This window comes from Bemisia tabaci, chromosome 9, assembly GCF_918797505.1.
Source record: "Bemisia tabaci chromosome 9, PGI_BMITA_v3".
In the NCBI taxonomy this organism is placed as follows: domain Eukaryota; kingdom Metazoa; phylum Arthropoda; class Insecta; order Hemiptera; family Aleyrodidae; genus Bemisia; species Bemisia tabaci.
The window spans coordinates 42,512,159-42,536,913 of NC_092801.1; the positions used below are offsets into that span (position 1 = coordinate 42,512,159).

Genomic DNA, 24,755 nt, shown 5'->3' on the forward strand with positions numbered 1-24,755 from the left:
TAACACAAAGCGGAGCGGCGACGCACTGGCGCCTACAAACCTAACAGGGATACTTCACGCATTGCGCAACGCGTGAAGTATCCCTGTTAGGTTTGTATGGGCGCCAATGCGCGTTTCGCGCTGGCTGCCCGCCTGCCGCACCGCAGCGTGCCACGGCGCTTGAAGCAACTATCTCACACCAGAGGTATTGCACAGTATCATACGAAACTGAAGGCGCTCTAATATATTATAGTAATGGCAGGCATCCATCAAAAGTACGGAGCTGTCCTCGCAAAGTAAATCAAGATACTACAGCCCAAAAAGAGAGCAGTGGTCCAAAAACTCACTAAGTCCTAGCATCCGTAATTAGGGACGTTTAGCATATACTTTATCGCCTGGCTGTGAGTTGCTTAATCGCCAGCGGCTATAAAAGGCTTTAAGAAATTGTGTAGCCGGCTATAGAAGCTAATGGAAATTTTACAGCCGGCCGTAGGTCTATGGTATTCTGGAACACAGATTCTACTGCCAATTTTTACCAGGGTTAAGAAGTATTATTCGTCAATTTTCAACTTTCAAATGGACCGCGTTAAACAGAAAGGAAGCAAGCCACATCAGCTAGTGCCAAATTTAATTGGGAAATATAATTTTTTACATGAAAATTGTTGTGCGGATTTTCGTGCAAATTTCAGTGGATTTTCTCCACAGTGCGAAACAAATTCCTTAACATTTTGAAAGGAATCCACACAAACATTTAATTAAATTTGGCAATATCTGTTAAACGCGGTCCAAATAATGCATACATCGTATGGTAAAACTGCCTAAAATCCCTCTTGGAGGGTTTTTTTTTCAAATTTCAGGGGGAGACCTTCCGGACCCCCTTCCTCTAAAAGGTGCCCCCCATACCCAACACTTGAAAGCAACAAATGAGGCCGTATATGTAACAATGGCGGATGTGAAAAATTACCTTTTAGAAACACGCTTAAAAAACTGTTTTGTTCACACAAAAATTTAAAATGTTTGGCTCTGGCATAATGTACAGATCTCGAAGATCACATCTCGAGTATTTTCTCAAAATTTTCGCGATGCCAAAACAGTTATTTTAATGTCTTTCGAAAAGGTAATTTTTCACATCCGCTATTGTTACAGATAAGTCCTCAAAATAATGGTCCTCCTCCGCCTCACTCTGAATCCGCCACTGCCATCGGAACCTGAATGCGGCCAAGAATGCCCTGAATGCGGCCAAGAATGCCCTGAATGCGGCCAAGAATGCCCTGAATGCGGCCAAGAATGCCCTGAATGCCTGAAGGAGCCATCTGCAAGTTTTGAGTCTGAGGGTTCCCTTAGATCACTCATGGGTTCCTGTTGATCTCTCCATTTACCCCATAAGATGCACCTCCCATCCTATAATCTCTAAATTCTAATGGATGTGAAATCCTCATGGGGCCATTCTGGCTCCTGCGGGGAATTTTTGCTGTGGTGCTCATGTCCACATGATGATATTCCTTTCTATCGTAAAATGACAATGGTTGCATCGGTCGTAACTGGCCACTTTCAATGTTGTCTAAATTCTTATCTGACATTATATTACTAGCGGGCTGAATATTGAAATTGATGGACAGAGCTATAGACAAAATAGGCATAGGGAGAATAGAGCAATCTCATTGATTAAAATGGGAGGTCCCTATAAACTAAGGGAGAAAATGATAGATTATAACCATCGTGTCTCTCGTGGTTCTCCGTTAGTTAGTCTATAACCTACTTCCTTTGTCCATTGCAACCACTCACCCCATCAATAGAACCCCTCTATATCTGCTTTGTATTCTACATAGCTTTGCCTATCGATTTCAATAATCGGCCCGCAGTCCTTAACTTTTGCACATCATATATTTTTTCAAAATCCCCGAAGATTTTAATGGAATTCTTTTGCTTGAATTCGTTCAATTGCAGCTATATCTCTCTTTGTGTTTGGCGAGTTCTTCAAAGAAAAATGCAGTGTTTGAGGAAAGAAAGGGAGAGAGAGTAAAAGGAAATGAAAAACAAAGTATTACAGTACTGTGAGAACCTTTTCAACCTTTCTTCTGGGTCAGTCTGACCCTTTGAACTTTTTTTCGTCTAAGACGGAATTCTTGTAGGTCAAGGAGAAGGATGCTCAAAAGAGAGAAAAGCGAGAGGAAAAATAGGACGGAGGTGGTGAAATAGGAGGGAGAGGGGGTTGAGAAGGCGAAGAGATGGAAAATGGGTAGTTGGATAAAAATAACAAACAATTCCGCCGTCACTGTTACTGAGGTGGGCGCAAGCGACGCCTGCACACAGGCACAGTAGGCAAAACGCAACAAGTTATTGGCACCAGCGAGAAGTAAACAAGAAGATCGATGATGGCGAGCAGTGGCGTGGCGTGAATTGCGATATATCGATTGATATGCCATTTAAACCTATGGTAAAGAATCGATTATTAAGGTGTTCGCTGCGAACACCCTATTTATCGATCATTTTCCATAGGTTTAAATGGCATAACAATCGATATATCGCAAAGCACGCCACGCCACTGATCGATGATGGCGAGTGAGGCCGCCGGCAAATGAAGGGGGTAGGTTACATCTCTGTGCTTTCGAGGAAAACAAGCTGAGAGCCTGAAAATTAAATTTAGTCTGCGATGGGGAAATTGAATTCATTTTCAGACGAAACCCGTTTTCTTGGCCGTTTGTCGTTATGTTGAGACATATTTTTGTTGCGCTTTAAAAATGACTTGTAATACCGAGTAAAAATTTAGTTATACTAAATACAATAATTCTTGAAACATTATGTGACTAGAAACTTGTTTGTTTTAATTTTTCTAAAAGAAGACGGATAATTTTATGATTCATTTTTTTGGAAAATGATTTTATCATCTAACGTTACTTCGTAAATTGAATGAAATTAGTTTACTTTTAAATCATGTAGATAGATACAATAAATATTCTTGTAGTAGTGACGTTGTACTTAAATAAAAAGTCTTCAAAAGAAAAAGAAAAATATCATTTTGACTTAAAGCGTTGTTTCTTGTCGACAAAATTGGTTCTCTAAAAGTTATAGTCAATTTTTGAGTTAAAGGCACGCTGTTATGTTATAGTTTTTATTTTAAAAATATTAACGATAAAAAACAACGTTTTTTAAACTAAAAAAGCTGACTTTAAGCTGAATCCGCGCGGGTTTAACTCATAAAAACCTAATTTTGTCGGCAAGAAACAACGCTTTAAGTTAAAATAATATCTCAAGAAAATGTGTTTTTAGTGTGTCTCGCGGAAAAAGTTAAGGTACCACGAAATTTTTCTGGTGGCCGTGGATTTCGTTTGGTTTCATCTTACGTTCTCCTTTGAGGTGAAGACAATATTTCTTGTAATAGCAATTTTATATTCCTGAGTATTATTGTAAAGAAAAAGTATTAGTTTCTCTCACAATGACCCTGGAAAATTCTAGGTTCAAAGTTACTTTCCTAGTTGTGGTTACAATGTTATTACGAAAGCAATACTGTAAATTCAATTCGGAAAGAAGGACAGACTTGCAATTCATGAGCATCGTAAAAGACAGCAATGATTTTTTCCCTTCGTTTTACCTGAGTTTAAAGACCTGTAAATTAAGATTCTTCTGCAAATTTCGTTAAAGATTACATTAAAACAAGCCTTGATGGGGATTTTAAATTTTAAAAAGTATATCACTCCCCTCCTTCATTCAACGGGAGATTCAGATGTCCAATAATTGAACTACACCAAAAGAAAATATGTCTACGACCTATGCTTATAGTTCCTTTTAGGATAAATATGTCTAATTTCTGCAAACTTCAAGGTATCATGTACAAAATCGTGCGTGCAATATAAAGGTGAGATCAGGCTATATGGTCAAATTCATCCATCACACTGATTAATTGAACGTATTTCTGCCGAACGAAACTATGTGCATTATGACGTGAGCCCTGTTATGCATATATTCTCACGGGTCTCAGGGCTCATGTCTTCATGTACATATAGTTCCGTTTGGCAGAAATACGTCCAATTTAAGAAATCAATGGAAATATTTGACTACTGATTCATTTGTGCAGTACATACAAATGTACTTGATTTTGCAACGAGAAACCGCTATTTTTGGCTTATTAATAAAAGCTCCTCCCTGCATAAGGAAACTTACAGCACATACGTTGTTTCGAAGATAAAGCCAGAAATAGTAGTTAGTCAGTTAATTGAATAAAACGATTAGCAACTATGGCTTTTTACGACAGAGTCGAGGAGAATACATTTTTGAAGATTTAGTTGCTTTAAAAGTTTTAAAATTTCGGTAGTGACTTTGGGTTATCAGAGTTAAAAAGGCGGGCGTTTGGAGCAAGATAGTTCCTTATTGCAAAATGCAGTCCAAATGTATATCGATGGCCAAAGTGCGAAACAACATATCTCCGTTTGCGACGTTCCATACTTCACGTCATAATTTATTTTTTCTTTGAAAAACTAAAGTCACTTTAATTCCTTGAAAAATTCCTTAACATCTCTTTTTTATAAGCCTAGTATCTTAAAACAATTTCAAACCGTAAACTTGCCTTTTTTTTCCAAAAAATAAAATATGAGAGAAAATTTTAAGTCATTGCAATGGAGATACGTGGTTCGCACTTTCGCCATCAATATAAGAGATCAAATGAAGAATTCCGATGATGATTGGATTACTTTTTCCAGTGAGGAGCCACCATCTCTAGCTCTTCCATAAAAGCTCCTAACTGCATAGAGAAACCAATGGCATATGTGTTGTTCCTAAAATAAGAAAGAAATATTGGTTGCTTATTGCAAAATGTAGTAGATACAATTAAGTGTAAATATCCTCAAAAAATTCCAAGCGAGTTCTCCCCGAATTTCGAAGCCCCTTGTGCGACGAGAGCGAATTCCAATTTGTCAAAGTTGTCGGGGTCGCCTTGGCTCTCCACCAGTGCGTGAATGATCGACTATTGATATCTCCTCACTTGAAGCTATGGTAAAGAATCGATTACTGAGGTGTTCGTTGCGAATGCCCTGTTTATCGATCCTTTTCCATAAGTTTAAATGGCAGATCAATCGATATATCGCAAAGCACTGCTCTCCACTCCTGCGTCCGGCTCCGGACGACTGCGTTGTTGGCTTAAGAGCCCCACGGCTTCCCGACCTTTCTTCATTCGGTCATTATTGACGGACAAATGAGATATCAGTTTCTCATTCGATCAATACTCAAAATGCCTTCGTTTACATGGCCGACCCTTGCGAGAAAACACGCAACATTCGAGCCTCTTGGTGACGCTACAAGGATGGAGGGGAAATTTTGTTTGAACTTTCCGAACTCGATGAATTCCGTGTTTGAATGAACACTACCAAGTGAACTAAATTCGAGGATACCCTTGGTTCATAAATTGAACAATTATTGGAGGACAAAATTATCTAATCTGCTAAAATACATACGTTTGAATGGGAAATGCCGCCATATGACGTCACTAGGTGACGCATTTTCTCACTTTTAAATCTATTTTTATACTATTTCCCATAGCCGAAATAAATTATAATAAATACTGCAAAATCAGCTCTTTAGGCACTTTCAGATGAATCAATAAACAATTTGCGTGCAAATTCTCCATTTACCTAAAAGCAGTCACTACATCAAAGAGGCCATAGCAGATCTACTTGAAAAGATGTTTAGAAAAGTGGAACTTGACATTTTCTCAATAAAATCTACAACACTAGAAAAAAACACATTGAATCTAGGGTCCAGACTCTTGAAAACATCGGCAAGAAAAAATACTCTAGATTCAATCAGATTTAAGCTTAAATCAAAAGGAAATCCACTTGAATTGAGAGGCTGGGTTCTTGATTTAAGCTTAAATCCGATTGAATCAAGAGTATTTTTTCTTGCCGATGTTTTTAAGAGTCTGGACTCTAGATCCAATGTGTTTTTTTCCCCAGTGAAAGATGGCGATTTTTACAAGTTGGCAACACCGATTCCTCTTTGAATCGAATGTTTTGCATACATTCAAGTGGAGGAAAAACGGTATTTCCGACCAGGAAGAGTCACCTGTAATCGACGGAAATGGGGCGTGCTTCGAAAGTTTCCTTCCAGCTCAAGCGGCAACTATTCAAACACGGCTGTCGGCGGGTTGCATGCTCGTAATTTGAAGGCAATCTTTCCTTCAGGCATTTCAAGGCTGTCCACACACGTCAGAGAGTGTGTGAGCGCAAGGGTTGTACGGACTTTTCTTGTTCCCCCGGAGCTTCACACTATATCAATATGTATGCTGTTGAAAGATTCGTATTTCATCGCCTTGGATGACCACGCCCCTGAGTTCTGTTTCACATGAAAAAGTTCTCATTAGGGAAAATTGAGATCAAACTCGCGTGTAAACCCAAGTTCGCTTTGATGCTCGAAAAAGGGTACCTCTTTGATAACTTAAGCATGCCTTCCTTCATAAGGGCATATTTAAATTTGATATAGTATGCCTTTGTATCTTGATCTCGTTTTGAACTTTTTGAACTTTTTGAACTTCCCACGCGCGTAACAATGGTCATTTGAACGTAATTATGCTAAAAGTAACTATGTTGCACGTAAACCCTATGCACATAGTTCCTTTTCGCACAAATCGTCGTCTCCCGAACGAAGGAACTTAACTCCAATCCAAGGTTGCCGAATTGATTCAAATACAATTAATTTCTTTTACAAAAATGTGAGTGTGCAATTTTAATCAAAATTTGTCTGATTTTTGCATGAAATCGGAAGAAAAATCAGTGAAATTTTCAGTTAGAAGTGCCCAAGATTTTTCTTTTTAAAGTGCAATTTACGAAGGGAAATTTGGCAACATTTAAATGTAGTTACGTCATTCTTTCGTGAGGAAAACGACGAAAACGTCCATTTCGGAATTATTATTCCATCTTCAGGTCTTTTTCTGGGTTTCAAGGCTCGCCGCACGGTGCACCGAGTCAATCAGAGAGGTCGGACATGAAATTGTTGTCTAAAACTGCAAATGTTTATGTTTATTTAGTCACATTTTAAACTTTAAGGGGTGCTTCTTGAATTAAAGTTTACGAGAAAACCAATTAAATCGCTTGTGAAACCATAAAATTTTGTACAAACTGAGTTATAAGCGTTTGAAGTTTTTTAACTCGAGATTAAAATTGGGAAAGTTTACGAGCTCATAACTCCGATTATACAAAACTTTGAGGTTCTAAAAGTGATCTAATTTGTTTCCTCCTGAGATCTGCTGCCCGAGGCACCCCTCCAAATTGAAAAAGTGACAAAATAAAGATAAAAATTTGCAGTTTTGGTCAAGAATTTTATGCCCGACCTCTCCGATTGACTCGATCCCTTCGATTTCATACAAAATCTGAGGTTCTAAAAGTGTTTTCATTGGTTTCTTTGTGAAAATTTGCTCTTTAGGCACCCCTAGAAAATTAAAATGTGGCGAAATAAACATCAAAATATGCAGATTTAGTCAACAATTTCATGTCCGTCCACTCGAATTGACTCGATCCGTCGTGCGACGCACACTGGTCCGAGTCAACAGGACAAGTCGGACAAAATCTGGAAACTTTGAAAGTTTATATTTTCGAAAATATGGAACAAAACATTTTGAAAGTGTTTTAATTGGTTTTTTCATACAACTTCTTCTCAAAAACACCCTTTGAAATGGACCAATAGACAAGGTGCGAATTTCAGCATTCTATTACATGTTTCTCAATCAAAATTTCATGTAAAACACGATGCGCACAACGGAAATTACCGAAATCAACTCCGCACGAAGATATTTAATGATTCTTGATGCGTGAATTATTGAAACCACCCGCTCATGAAAACTCAATGCTCTACGTGATTCACATTGCGCGCTAAACGTTTATCATGACAGTCTCTGCGATATAAAAATCCGGCAACCTCAATCTTGACGCTTTGGCTCAGCTACAGCAAATTGCTTATAGATCGTATTCGATACATCAAACGGGTGAGATTGTATCGATATCGATTGGTTCAAAACATAAACATAGCCTCAAAAGTAAATTCAGAAATCTGAGAGAACGGATCTTTTGAAACAGATTTTTTATTCTTTTGAGTACCAAATGTCAAAGCAAAGTGAAATTGTCAGGAAATTTCGCATTTTCAGCTTTTCCAATTAAAATCCTTACAGTTTGGTTCGAGGTTATGTTCTATTGTTTTGGACCAAACGATACATCGAACCGTTATCGAATACGGTCTATAGTTTGAACAACACATGGAGGGAAAATGAACATTGCTCGATTGAGAGGCTTGCTGAAACCGTTGTAGTGGGCGATTTGACTCACGTAGAGCTTTGAGTTTCTTGTGAGCGGGCAGTTCAAATCCGCGTAACCAATGTGAAATAAAAACGTTAATATCTTCGTTAGGAGTTGGTTTCAGTAATTTTCGTTGTGTGAATCGCGTTCTACGTGAAATTCTGGTTAAGAAACATGTATCAGAATGCTTCAATTAGTGCCTTCTCTAGTGGTCCATTGGTTTTGTCGTAAAATTTCCTCTCAGAAACACCCCTTGAAATTGAACTTGTGACGAAATAGACCTCAAAATTTGAAATTTTAGCCGAAAATTCCATGTCCGACCCCTCAAATTGACTCTATCCGTTGTGCGGCGTGCCGGAAGTCGCGGGCGAGGAGGCGAGTGAATCGGAGGCGGAAACGGGGAACGGGAATATGGACCGGGGAACGGGAATATGGACCGGGGAATGGGAAATATGGACCGCGGAATGGGAAATATGGACCGCGGAGTGGGTCCCGGTCCCGGGTGGTCATCAATAAAGTTACCTTGCGGCTTGACACTGACACCCCGAGACGCGCCGCGCCGCGCCGGCCAGCGCAGCGACCGCAGCGCAGCGTCCTGGCGCCTCCTCCCCGCGAAGCGCCGGACCCCCTCCCCCCTCCCCCCTCCCCTCGGTTCGTAAACTCTCTCGGGAATTCGCTCGAAGACGAGGATACGAAGTAAAATAAAGGGAGGCAATGCGGCGTCTTCAAGTCCGGAGCGAAGGCCTGTTCCGAGCACTCAGTCACAGTTTGTTGACTGCAACCAGATATGAACTTTGTTACTCTTAAAAACCCTTATAAAATCAACCATTAATTGAAAACCAAAATTCATACTCAAAAATCCGCGGTTATTAATTTCATTCAGAAAAAAAAGAAAAAGAAAGTTCCATTTACGAATAGAAACAGCTTTATGCAACGATATCCAACATCCAACAAGCCAACATCATAAGTCACTAACTTTACTGGATGCAACTATTCGCGTTCCTGAGATGCCCGTGTTGCCGACGAAACAATTGAAGGGGTTTTGCCTCTTTTGTTTTTGTTTTTACCCTCATAGCGACTCGTTCCTTCGTGACGCCAGAAACATTAGCCAAGTCACTACCTCGACTAGCGCTTGGATGCAACTTTCCGTGCGTTCAAGAGCTGCCCGTGTTGCCTAAACAAAAGTTGAAGGCGTTTTGCCCTCACAGGGACCCGCATTTGTGTGACGCACGCGCTAACAAGTCCCAGTCGAGATAATGCTTAAAATCGATCATTAAATCTATCAATTTTTTTAAAGTCAAAACAGCGCCGCTGCAAGTCAATAAGAGCCTAGGTAAAATGAACAATCGCTCTCTATAAGCCAGTTTTTTTTTACTAGGAACGCACAAGATGTAAATGAATTACAACAATTTTACGATTCACTCGCACAAAATTGTTATTTCTTTGGATGTATTTCGGCGGCTTTGCACTTATCATCGCCCACGACCCAGCAAACGCTGGCAAACGCAGTAGACGAGAGTAGACCCCCGAAACGCGTCTTGAAATAATAAATTTGCGTATAAGTGAATCTCGTTAAAACTTTGTTATTAGACACTCTCTTCTCCTTCTTTTTCGTGTTAACCAGAATTCATTTATCTGATCCCAGATCATGCAGATTTTTTCTCTAATGTTACACTTGTGTTTCTTCTTTACTTTGATTGAAGGTGTGGTCAAGTGCGGTTGGCCGAGGCGTATTAGTGCTATTTTTCACCACTTTAGTCTCGGTTCCTACGTTCTACACTGAAAGTAAAATTTCTTGAGATATTATTTTGTCTGACAGCGTCGTTTTACGCCGACGAAATTCGGTTTCTTTAGTCGAATCTTTGTGGATTAAACTTAAAGTCAGTTTTTTTGGTTAAAGAAACGGCTACCGTTTCTTTAATTCAAACTTATCGATAACATTACGACGCTTTTTTTGACTCAAAAAAACTTTTAAAAAAAAAACTCAAAAAAGCTCAAACAACTTTTTTCGGAAAGAAACGACGCTCTAAATCAAAAGATCTCAAGAACAACTATTTCTAGTGTACCTCTTTTTATTGTAATGCTACCTCAATGGAGATGTTGCGTGTGTGAGGAATTTGCGACTTGACTTTTAATTATTATGTAAAAGTTCGCGAGAAACACGATGGTGCCACTGGTTTTCTCTGAAATCAACTCTCAAGCTCAAAAAAAGCTCTCAAGTTGAGGCCAAAATGGAGGGTATCCCACGCTATCCTGAGAGTCCACCTCTACATCAAGGCAAACTCTCCATGCAAAGATACGGAGCATACACATTTGAAAGGGCTGCCACTTTATTTGGGGACTCTAAAACTGAAAAAACGGCATCACTGCTAATGTATTTGCTCCCTATCTTTGCATGGAGAGTTGGTCTTGATGTAGAGGTGGACTCTCAGGATAGCGTGGGGTATCCCCTCCATTTTAGCCTCAACTTGAGAGCTTTTTTTGAGCTTGGGAGTTGATTTCAGAGAAAACCAGTGGCACCATCGTGTTTCTCGCGAACTTTTACATTAGAATCAACAGTCAAATCCCAAATTCCTCACACATGCAACATTTCCATTCGTCGGCCTCGTGACATAAGGACGCAACTACGCTCTGCAATGGACCCTGTCTTCCATACAATTCAACTCTTTTCCGGGCTCATCTCAATGTGTAGTTACGCCTATATGTCAGCCAAGCGACGAATTGTCCCCCGAGAGGCTTTTGCTCTTGATATGATCTATAACAACATAAAACAAGTGGCACCATCGTGTTTTTCGTGAACTTTTACATAAGCATCAACAGTGGAATCGCAAATTCCTCACGCAAGCAACATCTCCATTTTCCTCCGGAGGTGCATGGGCGGAAAATCCGGAAAACCCGGCGAGCGCGGCAACCGCGCGAAAACAAATAAAGATTGCATAATAATATCGGACGAAGGTAAATGATAGTGGGCACATGGCAGAGAGTACATGGGACATGGCACAGGGGCACCCTCTCCCGCGAGCAATAGTAATAGTAGAGTAATAGACTTTCACTCCATTTGACTCACTCACGCGGGGGCATTATTCGTGCGATTGCAAACGTAAACGCGGACCGCCCGCAACCCGCCCGTGTCAGTGCCAGTGCAGTGGAAAACGCATCCAGTGATACCTTTAGTTTGTGCAGTCATCCCTTTTCGCCATGTGGAAACTGGTAAGACACCCCTTTTGTCCCCCATAATACTCCCGTCATAGCCAAGAGCGCATAAGTGTCGAATTTTCCAAATCGAGTTTCCGTCAAAATTCGTCTAAACTCGTTCGGGTGAAATCATTGGAATTCCTAAAGCAGTGAAATTCATCTTAATTGTATAAGAACGAGACACATGAAAAAGTCGCGAGTGCGCAAAAAATGACGTACTTTTCGGCAAGACACACTAAAAAAAAAATCTCCGTGTGCTTACTAAGAAAAGGGTAAAATTACCAAGAATTCAGGGTTCTATTTGATCCTAGATGTTTCTTGGTAAAATTACCATTTATGGAATCGGTATTTTACCGAGAAATCTCGGTAAAATTATTGGACTTTCTCGGTAATTTTACTAGACCTTGGTAAAAACGCCAATATTTTTTATCGACCGTGGTAGAATTACCGAGATAAAATGGCAAAGTTACCGGGAATTAATTACCAATAAAAGTGGTATTCTTACCTGAAAAAAACAGTAAAAATACCGGTTTTTAGGTAAACCTACCAGTCTATCTTGGTAAAATTACCAATAATTGGTAAAAAAAGTGAGATGGTAAAGGTACCAACGGACGTTGGTAAAAACGCCGAGAATTTGTTTCAGTACACCCCTTTTGTCCCCCATAATACTGCCGTCACAGCGAAGAGCGCAGTAAGTGTCAAATTTTCGAAATCGAGTTTCCTTCGAAATTCGTCTGAACTCTTTCCGATGAAATCTTTGAAATTCCTAAAACAGCGAAATTCATCCTGATTGTACAAGATCGAGACACATGAAAAGTCGTAAGTGCGCAAAAAATGACGTACTTTTCGGCAAGACAGTAGTAAGTGACAATATTCCTCCAGAGAGCCAATGAAAACTGCTTTCAAGTGAAAAGCCTCTGCTGCGAATTTCTAACCTGAAAATGCGTTTGTTGTGTGTCCAAAACGCAACCACGAAAGCATGCAAAAGATAGCACTTACGGCTGTCTTGCCTAACAATAACCTAACATGAAAATGAAAAATGCCCTTTTTATATGTATGTGATTGAAATAAAATCAGTCGATTTTTTATCACCCAAACGAACTCTGGGAGCATTCTTTCGGACGATCAGTCCCAAATTGACAAAAGACAGAGGCTTCTTTCAATAGAGTTTTCTAATCAGAAGCTTCTGAGCCCATTTTCTGGAAACTTCATTTTTGCACTTACTGCTCTCTTCGCTATCACGGCAGAATAGACCCAGCGCCCATCATTTGTTACTATGTAGATTGCAAAATGACCGTTTCGGGATTTTGGACGATTAGGTGGGTGTAGGAATAGAGCTTAAGTTAAATTAAATCGTTAAATTCATAAATGGCATTGCTTTGGGTTGATTTTAAGGGGGAAAAGTGCATTATGTTGAAAAAAAACTACTCGAGTCGATGGGTGCATATTGTTCAGCTACCATAAAGGAGCTGACAGAAAGCGACTTGAATCTCTTTCTTTCTGTCCCTGTGATATAAGCACTTGAGCGTGAAAAAAGAGCGGATTGGGAAATTGAACGAGCAGACACGCGCGGAAATATCCTATCAGATAAAGTGAATTGCTCAGTTTAAAACGACCCTAATCCGATGAGGAAAAAGTGTTAAGAAATGGGAAAATTTTTTGGAGCCGATGTTCTTAAATTTTTTGAAGTCGATGATTTTCAAAGATATAAATGAAAAGTTAGTACATGTTGTTCGGCTATCCTTTGAGAACTTAAGGGTTTCGTTTGGGTCGATTTTGTGTGAAAAAGCACCAAAAAAGAGATTTATGTCGATGATTTTTAATGATTTAAACATATTTTTGGTGCGTGCTGTTCGACAATAGTAATGTTTCGGAGAAGAAGTATTTTCAAAGTTGCTTATTTTCCATCTTGGAGGTATTAGCACTTAATCGTGAAAAATGGGCAACTTCGGAAATTGGACGATCAGACAAGTGTGGGGATATCATACCGGGAAATTGAATCGATCAGATTAAAAAAAAAAAAAAAAACAGAATTCGAGGAGAAAAAAGTGCTTAAAACGGAAAAACTTTTTGGAACCGATGCTCTTTAATTATTTGAAAATACATTTGGTGGGTGTTGTTTAGCTAGCTTAGAGAAACTAACAGGGAGTGATTCCGAAGTGTTTGCTTTTTTCGTCTTGGAGATATAAGCCGCTGATATCTCGACTGATGAATCGTCCTCGGACTAAACTCAGTGATTTTTAAATTTTTTTAAATTAAATTAGCATATAAAGAAAACAAATAAAAGTTGCGTGTGACCTAAGAAATCATTTTTCCGCGATAAACTTTTTTTTCTTTTTAGAAATTATTGAACTTGTCATTGTCTCCCTGTCACAATCCAGATCGGGATTGTTTTCCTCTGCAAATATGTCGCATCATTTTACGGGGAGAATGCCATAAAAATCCCTCCAATACCCATGCCTGCTCTTATGCCTTGAATCAAAAAGTTTATAGATACTGTCCATCAATATTTTATTCTCATCGTTCATAGCTGATATAGTAAAGATTATGAAAACAAGAAGAAACATCCAACATGAATATGTTGGAAAAGCGTGCCGAAGAACTGAAATCTAGTGTGTGCACTATTTCCATTTCAACGAGATGTGTATAAATTAGTACTCTCTGCAAATTGGGGAGGAATTATTGATTTGATACCGTTGAATGTAAATACATTTTATTGAATAAAGAAAGTAACATAATTATATTGGATGAACAAAGAAAATAACATCATAAATCATTTAACTGAATTGGTTCATTCAGAATTTCAAATTAAAGTTTGGAAATTGTTCAGTTTGTTGCGTCATGTTGGAGATTGCTCAGTTTGCAGCAGCAGAGTATGGAGTTTACTCTGTTTAATGAGTCAAACTTTGTCTTTTCTCTTTTCTTCGATTGATTTGTATTAAAATGAGACTTTAAGGTATCTTTTCTGGAAATAAAAAAAAAAAAAAAAAAAAAAAAAAAAAAAAAAAAAAAAAAAAAAAAAAAAAAATGCAACTTACACTCAGAGAATCAACAAGGGAACCTAACCTCCAAAACTCTGCCTTCCAATTGGTCGAATTGGAGATTGCTCACTTCGCTGCAGTTGTAACTATGGATATGCAGCCAACTTGGGTTTAACCGCTTTTGAAAAGACGCTGATTCGCTAAATAGTTATGGCGGCATTTAAACTTCTAATTTAAATCCTCCGAGCGTAGAAAAGCTTATTTGACGTACCTATGAAAGAAAATAATACGGTTTCCACGGGAAAATGTTCTCAAGGGTTTCCAGTAACAGGATAATTCGGTTTCTCGATGAATGACCTTCAGGGCTTGACACTATAACGGTTCAAAAACGGAAGAACGGATCCGACGGAAAAAAAATTCGGACCGCCCCTTGAAAAGCATTGGTCGATCGGTGTGCTGTACTACAGTACATCCGAGTGATTTCAAAAAGCGAGCCCTATAGGCACGCTTAAAAAGAGAGAAAAAAAATCCATTATTTTCAGTGAAAATCCTGAATGTGTCAATTTCCTCTCTCGAACTTTCCTCCTATCCAATGATGCCCCCTTTCTCGTGTCTGTGACGTGAATACAATTTACGCATTAAAAAGAAAAAAAAGAGAGAAAAAATCTGGACTTGTAGTGGTGTAAATGACCGAAGTTGCTGAGGCACTACTATGAAATAAACAAATTCTATACTTCTTTCAACCAAGAATTCAAAATTTCCACAGCTGAGCATTTTTTAAGAACGCTCTCACACACTTTTGAACACTTTTCAACGCAGTAGTGCAAGTCGTATTTTTTGCCCGACCATCAAGGAAAGCTGTGAATGAAAGTGATTGTTTGAAAATTCAGCGAAGTGCCGAGAAAATTAGACTGTGGCAAAACGTGACCGACTTACGCCGCAAATTCCGTGTTTCAGTTAGTTGTCTTTTATTTGCCGCGTAATTGTTTTGTCTCCGCCTTTCAGGTCTGTATAAACCTCAGACTTGAATGCCCAGAAAACATTCGAAACAAACGTGGATTCTTTGAATAGAATAAATGGAAGAATCAAACTCTGAGCATTCACGCGATTTAATTAAAAACTCATTGTTACGGTGCCACAATACGACGACGGCGTGTTTTTTTTTAATTTCAGAATTGGAACAAGACGTGTCAGTACACCCAGTTAAAGGTGTTTAGGCCAGGAAAATAATTATGGCGTTAAAATATTTTCCAAAACTTCGACTTGAATCAACCTCAGTACTGCCGTGCTGAGGAAAAACGCCGTAAGAACCTTCGTTTGTTGCCAAATTTCCTTTGACTATATACGAATTTTCAGGAACACTTATGAATATTTTTCGTTCAATTTTTCAGAAGATTTTCTTCGTAATGTGATTTAAACTACCTAAAAATTTCAGGAGAAAATATTTATAACCCTCCTCAAAAATTAACATTTAATTGGAGGAAATTTGGCAACTCTCGAATGTTCATACGGCGTTTTTCCTCGGCGCGGTAGAGTAGCTGGTCGTTTCCCCCACGAAAGAACGTAACTAAATTTCACGTTGCCAAATTTTCCCTCGAAAATTGCATTTTTACCAGGAGAATCTGGAAATTTCCATCTAAAAATTTCACCAACTTTTTCTCTGATCTCGTACAAAAATTACACAAATTTTGGACAAAAATTGCGAAGGTACGTTTTTGTGAAAAATTGTATTGTTTGAGTTAAATTTTGCAACGTTAGAATGAGTTGCGTTCTTTTGTTGGCGAGACGACAAGTTTACATAATTTGCAGGCCTCGGGAGACATTTAATTTTTTAGTGAGTGAAAGATAACGAAAAGGTTGGTTTTTTTCGATCGCGAACGGCTCATATAATATTGACTTGACAGTGACATTCAGTTAGTCCCACGCGATTAAAAGAGTCATTTTTTAGAGAAAAGTAAAGGTCGGTTGTGCTAACGCCAGAAGCATTCTACGATGGTTGCATATTGTTAATTTGCTAAACTTTATAAGATCCATCTAGTTTCTAACTCAAACATTATCGATTCTGTCACCATTTGAAGAATCGAATGGATGATGTTATTCATTGTGTACTTACCAGTAACTGCATAACACAGATTCTTCCTGGGTTAATAATCGGCCGTTCCGCCGCGGATGAAACGCCTTCATTTTCGTGCTTATGCAACACGGACATCCGTGGTGCTCGAATAGTTGCATGCAGGCGTTATAATGAAATTCGTTTAGTGTTCGTCGCATGCGATACCTACAAACTAAGGACGCTTTGTTTGCCTCTTTTAAACCGGCTGTTTTGCCTTGGGGGAAAATGAAAAAGGCCTCAATCATGCAGTTAAAATGGACCGCGTTTAGCAGAAAGAAATCAAACCACACTTGGTATTGCCAAATTTAATTGGGCAGCTTTTTTTTACGTAAACGCGGTTTCGCGAATTTTTGTGAAAATTTCAGTGAGTTTTCTGAATAGTACGGGGCGAATTCCTCATGATTTTAAGAAGTGTACACAAACGCCCTCTTGTAGTAAATGACAATGCCCAGTTCAATTCGGCAATAGCTGATGTGGCTTGGGTCCTTTCTGTTAAACGTGGTCCAAATTTAATTCGTCGGTTTTCAATAATCCAAACTATTGCTCAGTCTTTTAAATTATTGGTAGCACTTTAACAAAAAATGGAAGCGTCTTTCAATCAAAGCTACTCGGACGCGAATACGTTCATTTTCTCAAAACTTTATTTTGGCACTTACACTTATTCTTCGGTCACACAAACGTACCTATAGTGCTCTCAGGCCGAATTGGTGAGTTTGGTCAGTTGACCAACTCCTCAGTTTAGTAGGCCCGCTGAACCCAAGGTTGTCAGGTTAAGCTATTAAATTGAGATATTTTGCCGTGCTAAGGAAAAACGCCGTAAGAACATTAGAGAGTTGCCAAAATTTCCATTGATAAAACATTATTTTTAACGGCATTCAAGCTCATTTTTCTTTGATTTTTCTGACATTTCAGATTAAATTGCGTACAAAATCGTCTGAAAATTTTGTGAGAAAATATTCACAATTTTTCCAGTAAATGCGGTTTTTATCGAAGGAAACATGACAACGTCTGAAGGCTCATACGGCGTTCTTCCCTAGCACGGCAGTATTGTACATTGGTTCGAATTTCGAAATTGTGCTGCTTTGTCGGCACAATCTTGCAACAATGGCCGAGCCTCTGCAGTGCGTATAGTGGAGTTCGTATTCAGCACGGATGTGGACATTACGCGCTTCATTGCTCTCCGTCCATAACAAAAATAAACGGCGTTGTCGTAATTATGGTTTTACACAAAATATATAACGGTCAAATTGTGGAGATAGGAGTAGTCTGAGCAATGGGATCATGAGAGTTCACCTTCATAACCCGAAAGAGCCTGTATGTCAAATATGTGCCCCTTCTTGGAGGAACACAAGGGTTTTGTTCAAAAAGTTGGAATCGTCATATGGATAACACTTTGCAATAAGGAACCACTATCTCTGGCTCTCCTGTAAAAACACCTTTCTGCATAGGGAAACCGATGGCATTTACGTTGTTTCTTTAATGAGCCAGAAATTGTGGTTCCTTATTGCAAAATGTGGTCCATATTGTCATAATGTAAATAAATCTGCGGGCTGATCGTCAGATTTGATAGGCAAAGCTATAGACACAGATAGCACAGGAATAGATAGCATAGAAAAAATAGCGTAGGGAGTCAATCTTAGCAATCCTATTGGTTGAAATAGGTGGTTTTTATAGACCGTGACAGTGAATATTTATAAAAATAACGTATATAATTATTAATAATATAATATTATTAAATATATAATTTAGATATAAATCATTACTAATGTCAGTATATATTAGTAAGAAAGGGGAGGGATAGAATAATATAGTAAATAATATTTAAAGTGCTGTACTGTGACTGCGTGGTTTTATATAATGATGGACTAACTGTAAGCTCTCTCAAGGGGTTGGTTGCCATTATAGTCTATTCCCTATCCTCTTTGTCCATTGCAACCACCCACTCTTACCGACAGAATCCCTTTATATCCCTTTTGTCTTCTTTGTCTATCAATTTCAACAATGAGCCCGCTGGTGCGCTGATGTTCCTGAGAGTTATTTGCTCACTTTACACCTCCAACCTACGAAAACGATATTTCTCACCATCTAGAATAGTGGCGTAGCGTGCTTTGCGATACATCGATTGCTCATTCTTTCGAACCTATGGAAAAGGATCGATTAACAGGGTGCTCGCAATAAGCACCTTAATAATCGATTTTCTACCATAGCTTCAAACGGAAAAATATCGATGTCCGATCATTCTTGTCTCGCCACTGGCCTAGAATGTACTTCTCTGCCTCACTTTGGCTTTTAAGTCATTTTTCAGTCATCGTTGGACTAAAACAATTACGCCTGTCTGAAGAGACTTTAATTCGTCGTTCCCTAGACGAAGAACGTAACTACAAATCAATGTTGCCAAATTTCCCTTCGTAAATTGCATTTAAACCAGAAACATCTTGGGCATTCCTAAGTGAAAATTTCTTTGATTATTCTTCCGATTTCATGCGAAAATCAGACAAATTTGGTTAAAAATTGCCCACTTACATTTTTGTAAAATAAATTAATTGTTGGAGTCAATTTGGCAACCTTGGATTGGGGTTACGTCCCTTCGTACGGGAGACGACGAATTGACAACAAACGCCTTTTGGTGTGAGGTTTTCCTCATAGAAACTCCGAATTAATAATTAAAATTTGCTGCGATAAAGTCAAGCTAACCGCTTCCTGTTTATAAATCTTTCCGCGGGAAGAAAAGCTGTTTCCGGAGACAAATGAAAGTATGAGAATGGGTGTCAACGTAACGCACAAATCGTCGCTGCTCTTGCGCACAGTGGATCGAGTCAATTAGAGAGGTCGGACATGAGATTTTTTACCAAAACTGCAAATTTTGATGTTTATTTCGTCACATTTTAAACTTTAAGGGGTGTGCCTGGAAGAAAATTTCACGAGGAAACCGATGGAACCACTTAAAGAACCTTAGAGTTGTGTAGAAACGGAGTTTTAAGCGTTTTTCCAAATTTTGTCCAACCTCACCTATTGACTCGATCCATTGTAAGGCGTAAGGGCGTATCTTGATTTCCACGTGAGCCCTAATCTCCATATAACTCCATGCTTTTCAGGGCTCACGTGGAACGCCCATACGTCAGATGAGCGACGGAATAGCATAGCGCGGGTGTCAGGTGCCGTATGCCATGGAATTGTCATGTTTCATAGTAAAATCGTCCTTTTTACATTAAATTAATGGGAAGAGAGGTGATTTTTCGAGACCACTTGACGGCTGAGATGTTAAAAGCACGAGCAGCTGCGGTTTGAGATCATTAGCCCATGGGTATCACGTCGTCGCAAAATGAACAATATCATACGTACCACCATGTTATCTCACCAAACATGACTAAATCCATTAGTTTAAGTTGGCATTGTGGACAGGAAGCCGTGCATCGACTAAAAAAATCCTCTGAAGGTACGAGAGTTAGTTGACAGCTTCACAAATTTTGTAGCTAAACATTCTGGGCTCATTTTTAAGAGGATCGAACAACTAGTTTCACTCGCAAAATTTAAAGAATTGGTACAATTTTTCAAGAAACTTTTTAAGGAAACATATACCAAGGAATAATTTGTGACGGAAACAGCAAATGCAAGAGTCACTGGGCTAATTATTGAAATTGATGGACATATGTTAAACTTTCATAAATTTTCACTTACTCTTGCGTAAATGATAGGTTACTCTATTCAACTGAATTTTAATAATCTCAGAGGTGCAAAAATATCTAAAAAAATTGTATTTCCTCCCAAAAAACAGTAAATAAAGATCCATAACCACTGGTTCAAAACTCCAGAGAAGAAACCAACGTTTTAGTTGTTTTTTCTACCTCAGCGTTCAAGTCTCCAAGAAAAAGTGCATTGCCATAAGGTTGTAAATGCTCATAAGCTGCGTTTGACAAAGATTGCATCGATGTCACATTAACTAGTGTGAATTTCTCGCTGAAATACTCCTCCGCGCTGGGACGGCGTGAAATCATCATGCAACTTTATACAGCAGCTATGCACTAAAAAAAAATTCTCGGCGTTTTTACCAAAGTCCGTTGCTACCTTTACCATCTCACTTTTTTCACCAATTTTTGGTAATTTTACCAAGAAAAACTGGTAAGCCTACCTAAAAACCGGTATTTTTACTGTTTTTTTTTCAGGCAAGAATACCACTTTTATTGGTAATCAATTCCCGGTAACTTTACCATTTTATCTCGGTAATTCTACCACAGTCGATAAACAATATTGGCGTTTTTACCAAGGTCCAGTAAAATTACCGAGAGAGTTCAATAATTTTACCGAGATTTCTCGGTAAAATTACCGATTCCATAAATGGTAATTTTACCAAGAAAAAACTGGGATCAAATAGAACCCTGAATTCTTGGTAATTTTACCCTTTTCTTAGTAAACACACCGAGATTTTTTTTTCAGTGCGAAACGATTCTTACCACTGCTCTGAGTGATAGCGAGCTCTCTTTCATCGCTCTCATGGTCAATGGTCATTCACAGCCGAAGACCTGTCTGGCAGGGAAAGGAAGTGCGGGCTGTGGGCGGGGCCTCGATTCATTCATTCGAAATCGGAATTTTGTTTTCATCACATTCACGCGGCGCCTGGTCAGCTGTCCATTGCTTTGCAGACGATGCAACCGTTTTCACGCTAATTTGGCTGATTTCGCTGATTTGGCTGGTCTGGCTGCTCAAAAAAAATCACCGTGGAATAACATTGCTCGGATTTTCATGCGTGAATTAGAGGTCTTTATCTCTTCTGCAGGGTCATTTTATTGTCCAGTTTCCACTGCTCCCCTTCTTTGTCTGCTGATGAATTGGATTGCATTTTGCAAAAAGGAAACAAGAGCATTCAGATTGTGCAACTTTTTTACCTCGCAAATATAAACTGATCATCTAAACAGTATATTTCTTTACTCCCAAAAACCGTGAATTCAAGACGGGAATTATATTAGTAAATTTAACTTTTGGCACGATTTCAGTAATTTTTGGCAAACAATGTGAGTTGCACAATCCTACCAACATTGGATAAAGCTCTTGGTTTTTTTTGCAAAATGAAATCCAATTGGACTACATTTTGCAATTGGGAACTATAAATTCTGGCCCGATTTAAAAACAACGTATGTGTCATTAGTTTCCCTATGCACATAAGTGTTTTTTCAAATGACCCAGAATTTATAGTTCCAAATTGCAAAATGCAGTCCAATTCATTCTCAAGCGAATTTATTTATCAACATTCTAGGTTTGGTTCCTTATGTTTTTTCCTGCTCTTCACATTTTGTGTTTTCTATTAGGTTTGGCTTTCCTTTCTGGTTGGCTTTTGTTTCTTTGGGCTGATTTCACTTTAATAGTAAGTGTTTTTCCCACCTAGTTCCCTCGGGTACTCCTCTTATTCTAATCTGTTTTATAGTATTAATTGAACGTATTTCTATCAAACGGAACTATGTGCATTATGACGTGAGCCCTGTTATTCACATATTCTTATGGGTCTCAGGGCTCATGTCTGAATGCACATAGTTCTGTTTGATAGAAATACGTCCAATTGAGACTGTAAGAAGGTTAATTCGGCCTTGATCTTTAATTATTCGACTGACGATTTATTCTCTCGCTGAATCGAAGAACTAAAAGGTGTATTCCGAGCAGTCACCGTTCAGTTAGACATTAGAAACGTCTTCTAAACTTATCGCATTTGATCGTTTCATCTCCAGATAATGCCATTTTAGCTCTCGGGAGGTCACTGTCGTCCGGTGGCCTAATCTGCGTGAATATTGGAAGCATACCGCCTCTTCGGAGAAATTCGGAAGTGAATAACTAGTTTTGGGAAATGACATCTTATTTGACATCTCACGGAGAAAAATACCTCGTGCGTGGGACCCGAAGTTTAGGTCATATGGATTTCTGAAGTTTTCAGATTGAGCATTTGAACACTTCAGGTCTAGCTGTCGAGGTTCGGATCACACATCTGAAACTTCAGATCTTACATCTGAAGTACCTCAAATGTGAGAATCGAAGTTCTTCGGATGTGAAAATCGAAGTACTTCAGATGTAAGAACTGAAGTTTCAGATGTGTGATCCAAACCTCAGCAGCTGGACCTTAAGTGTTCGGATGCTCAATCCGAAAACTTGAGAGATCCATATGACCTAAACTTTGGGTCCCACGCACGAAGTTTTTTTCTCCGTGCATGACCGAACAGGTTGTCTGGTGGCTATGTAAACAGGATAACGGAAGAAGATGCTTGAATGGGTCCCTCCTGGGAGGAGACGAAGGGGGCGCCCATTGAGAGAGTGACGACATGGGGCTTTAGAGGAAATGGTGGAGTGCCAAGGCCAACTCCCGGAAGGGCTTTGGAAGGATAAGGGACTTTGGCGGCTGGGTGTCGCAGAGCGCAAAAAAGCACTATGAAAGCGATTTATATGCATGTAATAACTAGTTTTGTATCATTCACGTCTGATCACTCATATAAACTGACATTTAATGTAAAATAGAGCTATACAGGGTGATCCAAAAGTCCCTTCCACCCCCTCTAACTTTTTCCCTAATTGAGGTAAAGATTTGAAACTTGGGGGATATTCCTAGGTCAAAGGGAGCTACTTTTTGGCCCCCCTAAAATTTTCAGGGGGGCCTCCCTTGGGGGGGCAACGGCCCCCAACTTTAAATTTTCAAATGGGAAGACCCCCTTTGTGATAGCTCGTTCGAAAGAGCATAAAAAAAGAAAACTTTTCGCGCAAACCCGAAGTCAATATCTCAAACCGTTTCAAAATGGCGGCCGGTTAAAGTTCAAAATGGCCGAAAATTCACACCCGTTATTTGTTGATGGATTTGCGCGAAAATCGGTATGTAGGGGTATTTTGACACGAGAAAAACGAATTTGACGTTAGATTTTCAAAAAAAACCAAAATTTCCAAAATGGCCGCCGGTTAAAGTTCAAAATGACCAAAAATTGATTTTTTTATAAATCTAAGTTCAAATGTGTTTATCTTATGCCAAAATACTCTCAAATTCCAAGTTTTAGGCAAATCTATCAGCAAAAAACCGAGGTGAAAATTTTCGGCCATTTTAAACTTTAACCGGCGGTCATTTTGGAAATTTTGGTTTTTTTGAAAATCTAACGTCAAATTCGTTTTTCTCGTGTCAAAATACCCCTACCAACCGATTTTCGCGCAAATCCATCAACAAATAACCGGTGTGAATTTTCGGCCATTTTGAACTTTAACCGGCCGCCATTTTGAAACAGTTTGAGATATTGACTTCGGGTTTGCGCGAGAAGTTTTCTTTTTTTATGCTCTTTCGAACGAGCTATCACAAAGGGGGTCTTCCCATTTGAAAATTAAAAGTTGGGGGCCGTTGCCCCCCCAAGGGGGCCCCCCTGAAAATTTTAGGGGGGCCAAAAAGTAGCTCCCTTTGACCTAGGAATATCCCCCAAGTTTCAAATCTTTACCTCAATTAGGTAAAAAGTTAGAGGGGGTGGAAGGGACTTTTGGATCACCCTGTATAAACATACACAGAAATGAATTAATTTAAGCTCCTATGGAGTCGAGTGGTGAGGATTGAATGATCGATTATCGATATTTCCCCATTTGAAGCTGTGATAAAGAATCGACTATTGAGGTGTTTGGTGCGAACACTCTGTACATCGATCCTTTCAGCTTTCCATTCCTTTTTCGATATTAGCATAAGCTTTTAAATCCACCCTAATTTTTAAGCGTAGCAAGGTCCGTAGAATTCCGCCATCGATAGAAATTCGAGATGGTTAAATGGTACTTTTCCCAATCAGAATAAATCTGGAATCAATCGAAAAATGTATTGCGAGAAAACAAGAAAAGTTCAATCACTTTCCCTTGTAGTTCGGCTCATCGGGGATTTCAGTCCCTCTCGTAGTTGTTTATTTTCTCTCGTCTGCAACCCGTCGACTGAGAAATTGACTGGGAGACTATAGAAACTGCACAAAGATTTGAAAATTAATTTTTCCCCTCAGCTTTTTCGTCGAAGCGAAACTGTTTACCTGCTTTTATCGGTTAAAGCTCTCCGAATGCCGCTTCTTTCATTAAGAATTCCTTTTAATTTCGGATTGCGGGAGGTCGGTTTTCAAATGCATTCGCGAGGGCTTTTATTTGCTGCATGGAGTAAGTCTGATTTTCTATGATTATTCACCAGAAGACGGGACAGCATTAGTCGACGGGAGGAAATAGCGAGACCTCCCT

The 24,755-nt window shown here is 39.1% G+C and overlaps 1 protein-coding gene across 1 annotated transcript in view; it reads left to right on the forward strand.

Annotated features, from left to right (window-relative positions):
• The first annotated feature begins 1,141 nt into the window (after nt 1–1,141).
• LOC140225540 (uncharacterized) overlaps nt 1,142–24,755 on the forward strand; it is a 37,094-nt gene continuing 13,480 nt past the window's right edge. The window contains exons 1-2 of the mRNA XM_072304752.1: nt 1,142–1,294; nt 11,293–11,465. Of these exons, the coding sequence (XP_072160853.1) occupies nt 1,142–1,294; nt 11,293–11,465 (326 nt within the window). The remainder of the gene's footprint in view (nt 1,295–11,292; nt 11,466–24,755) is intronic.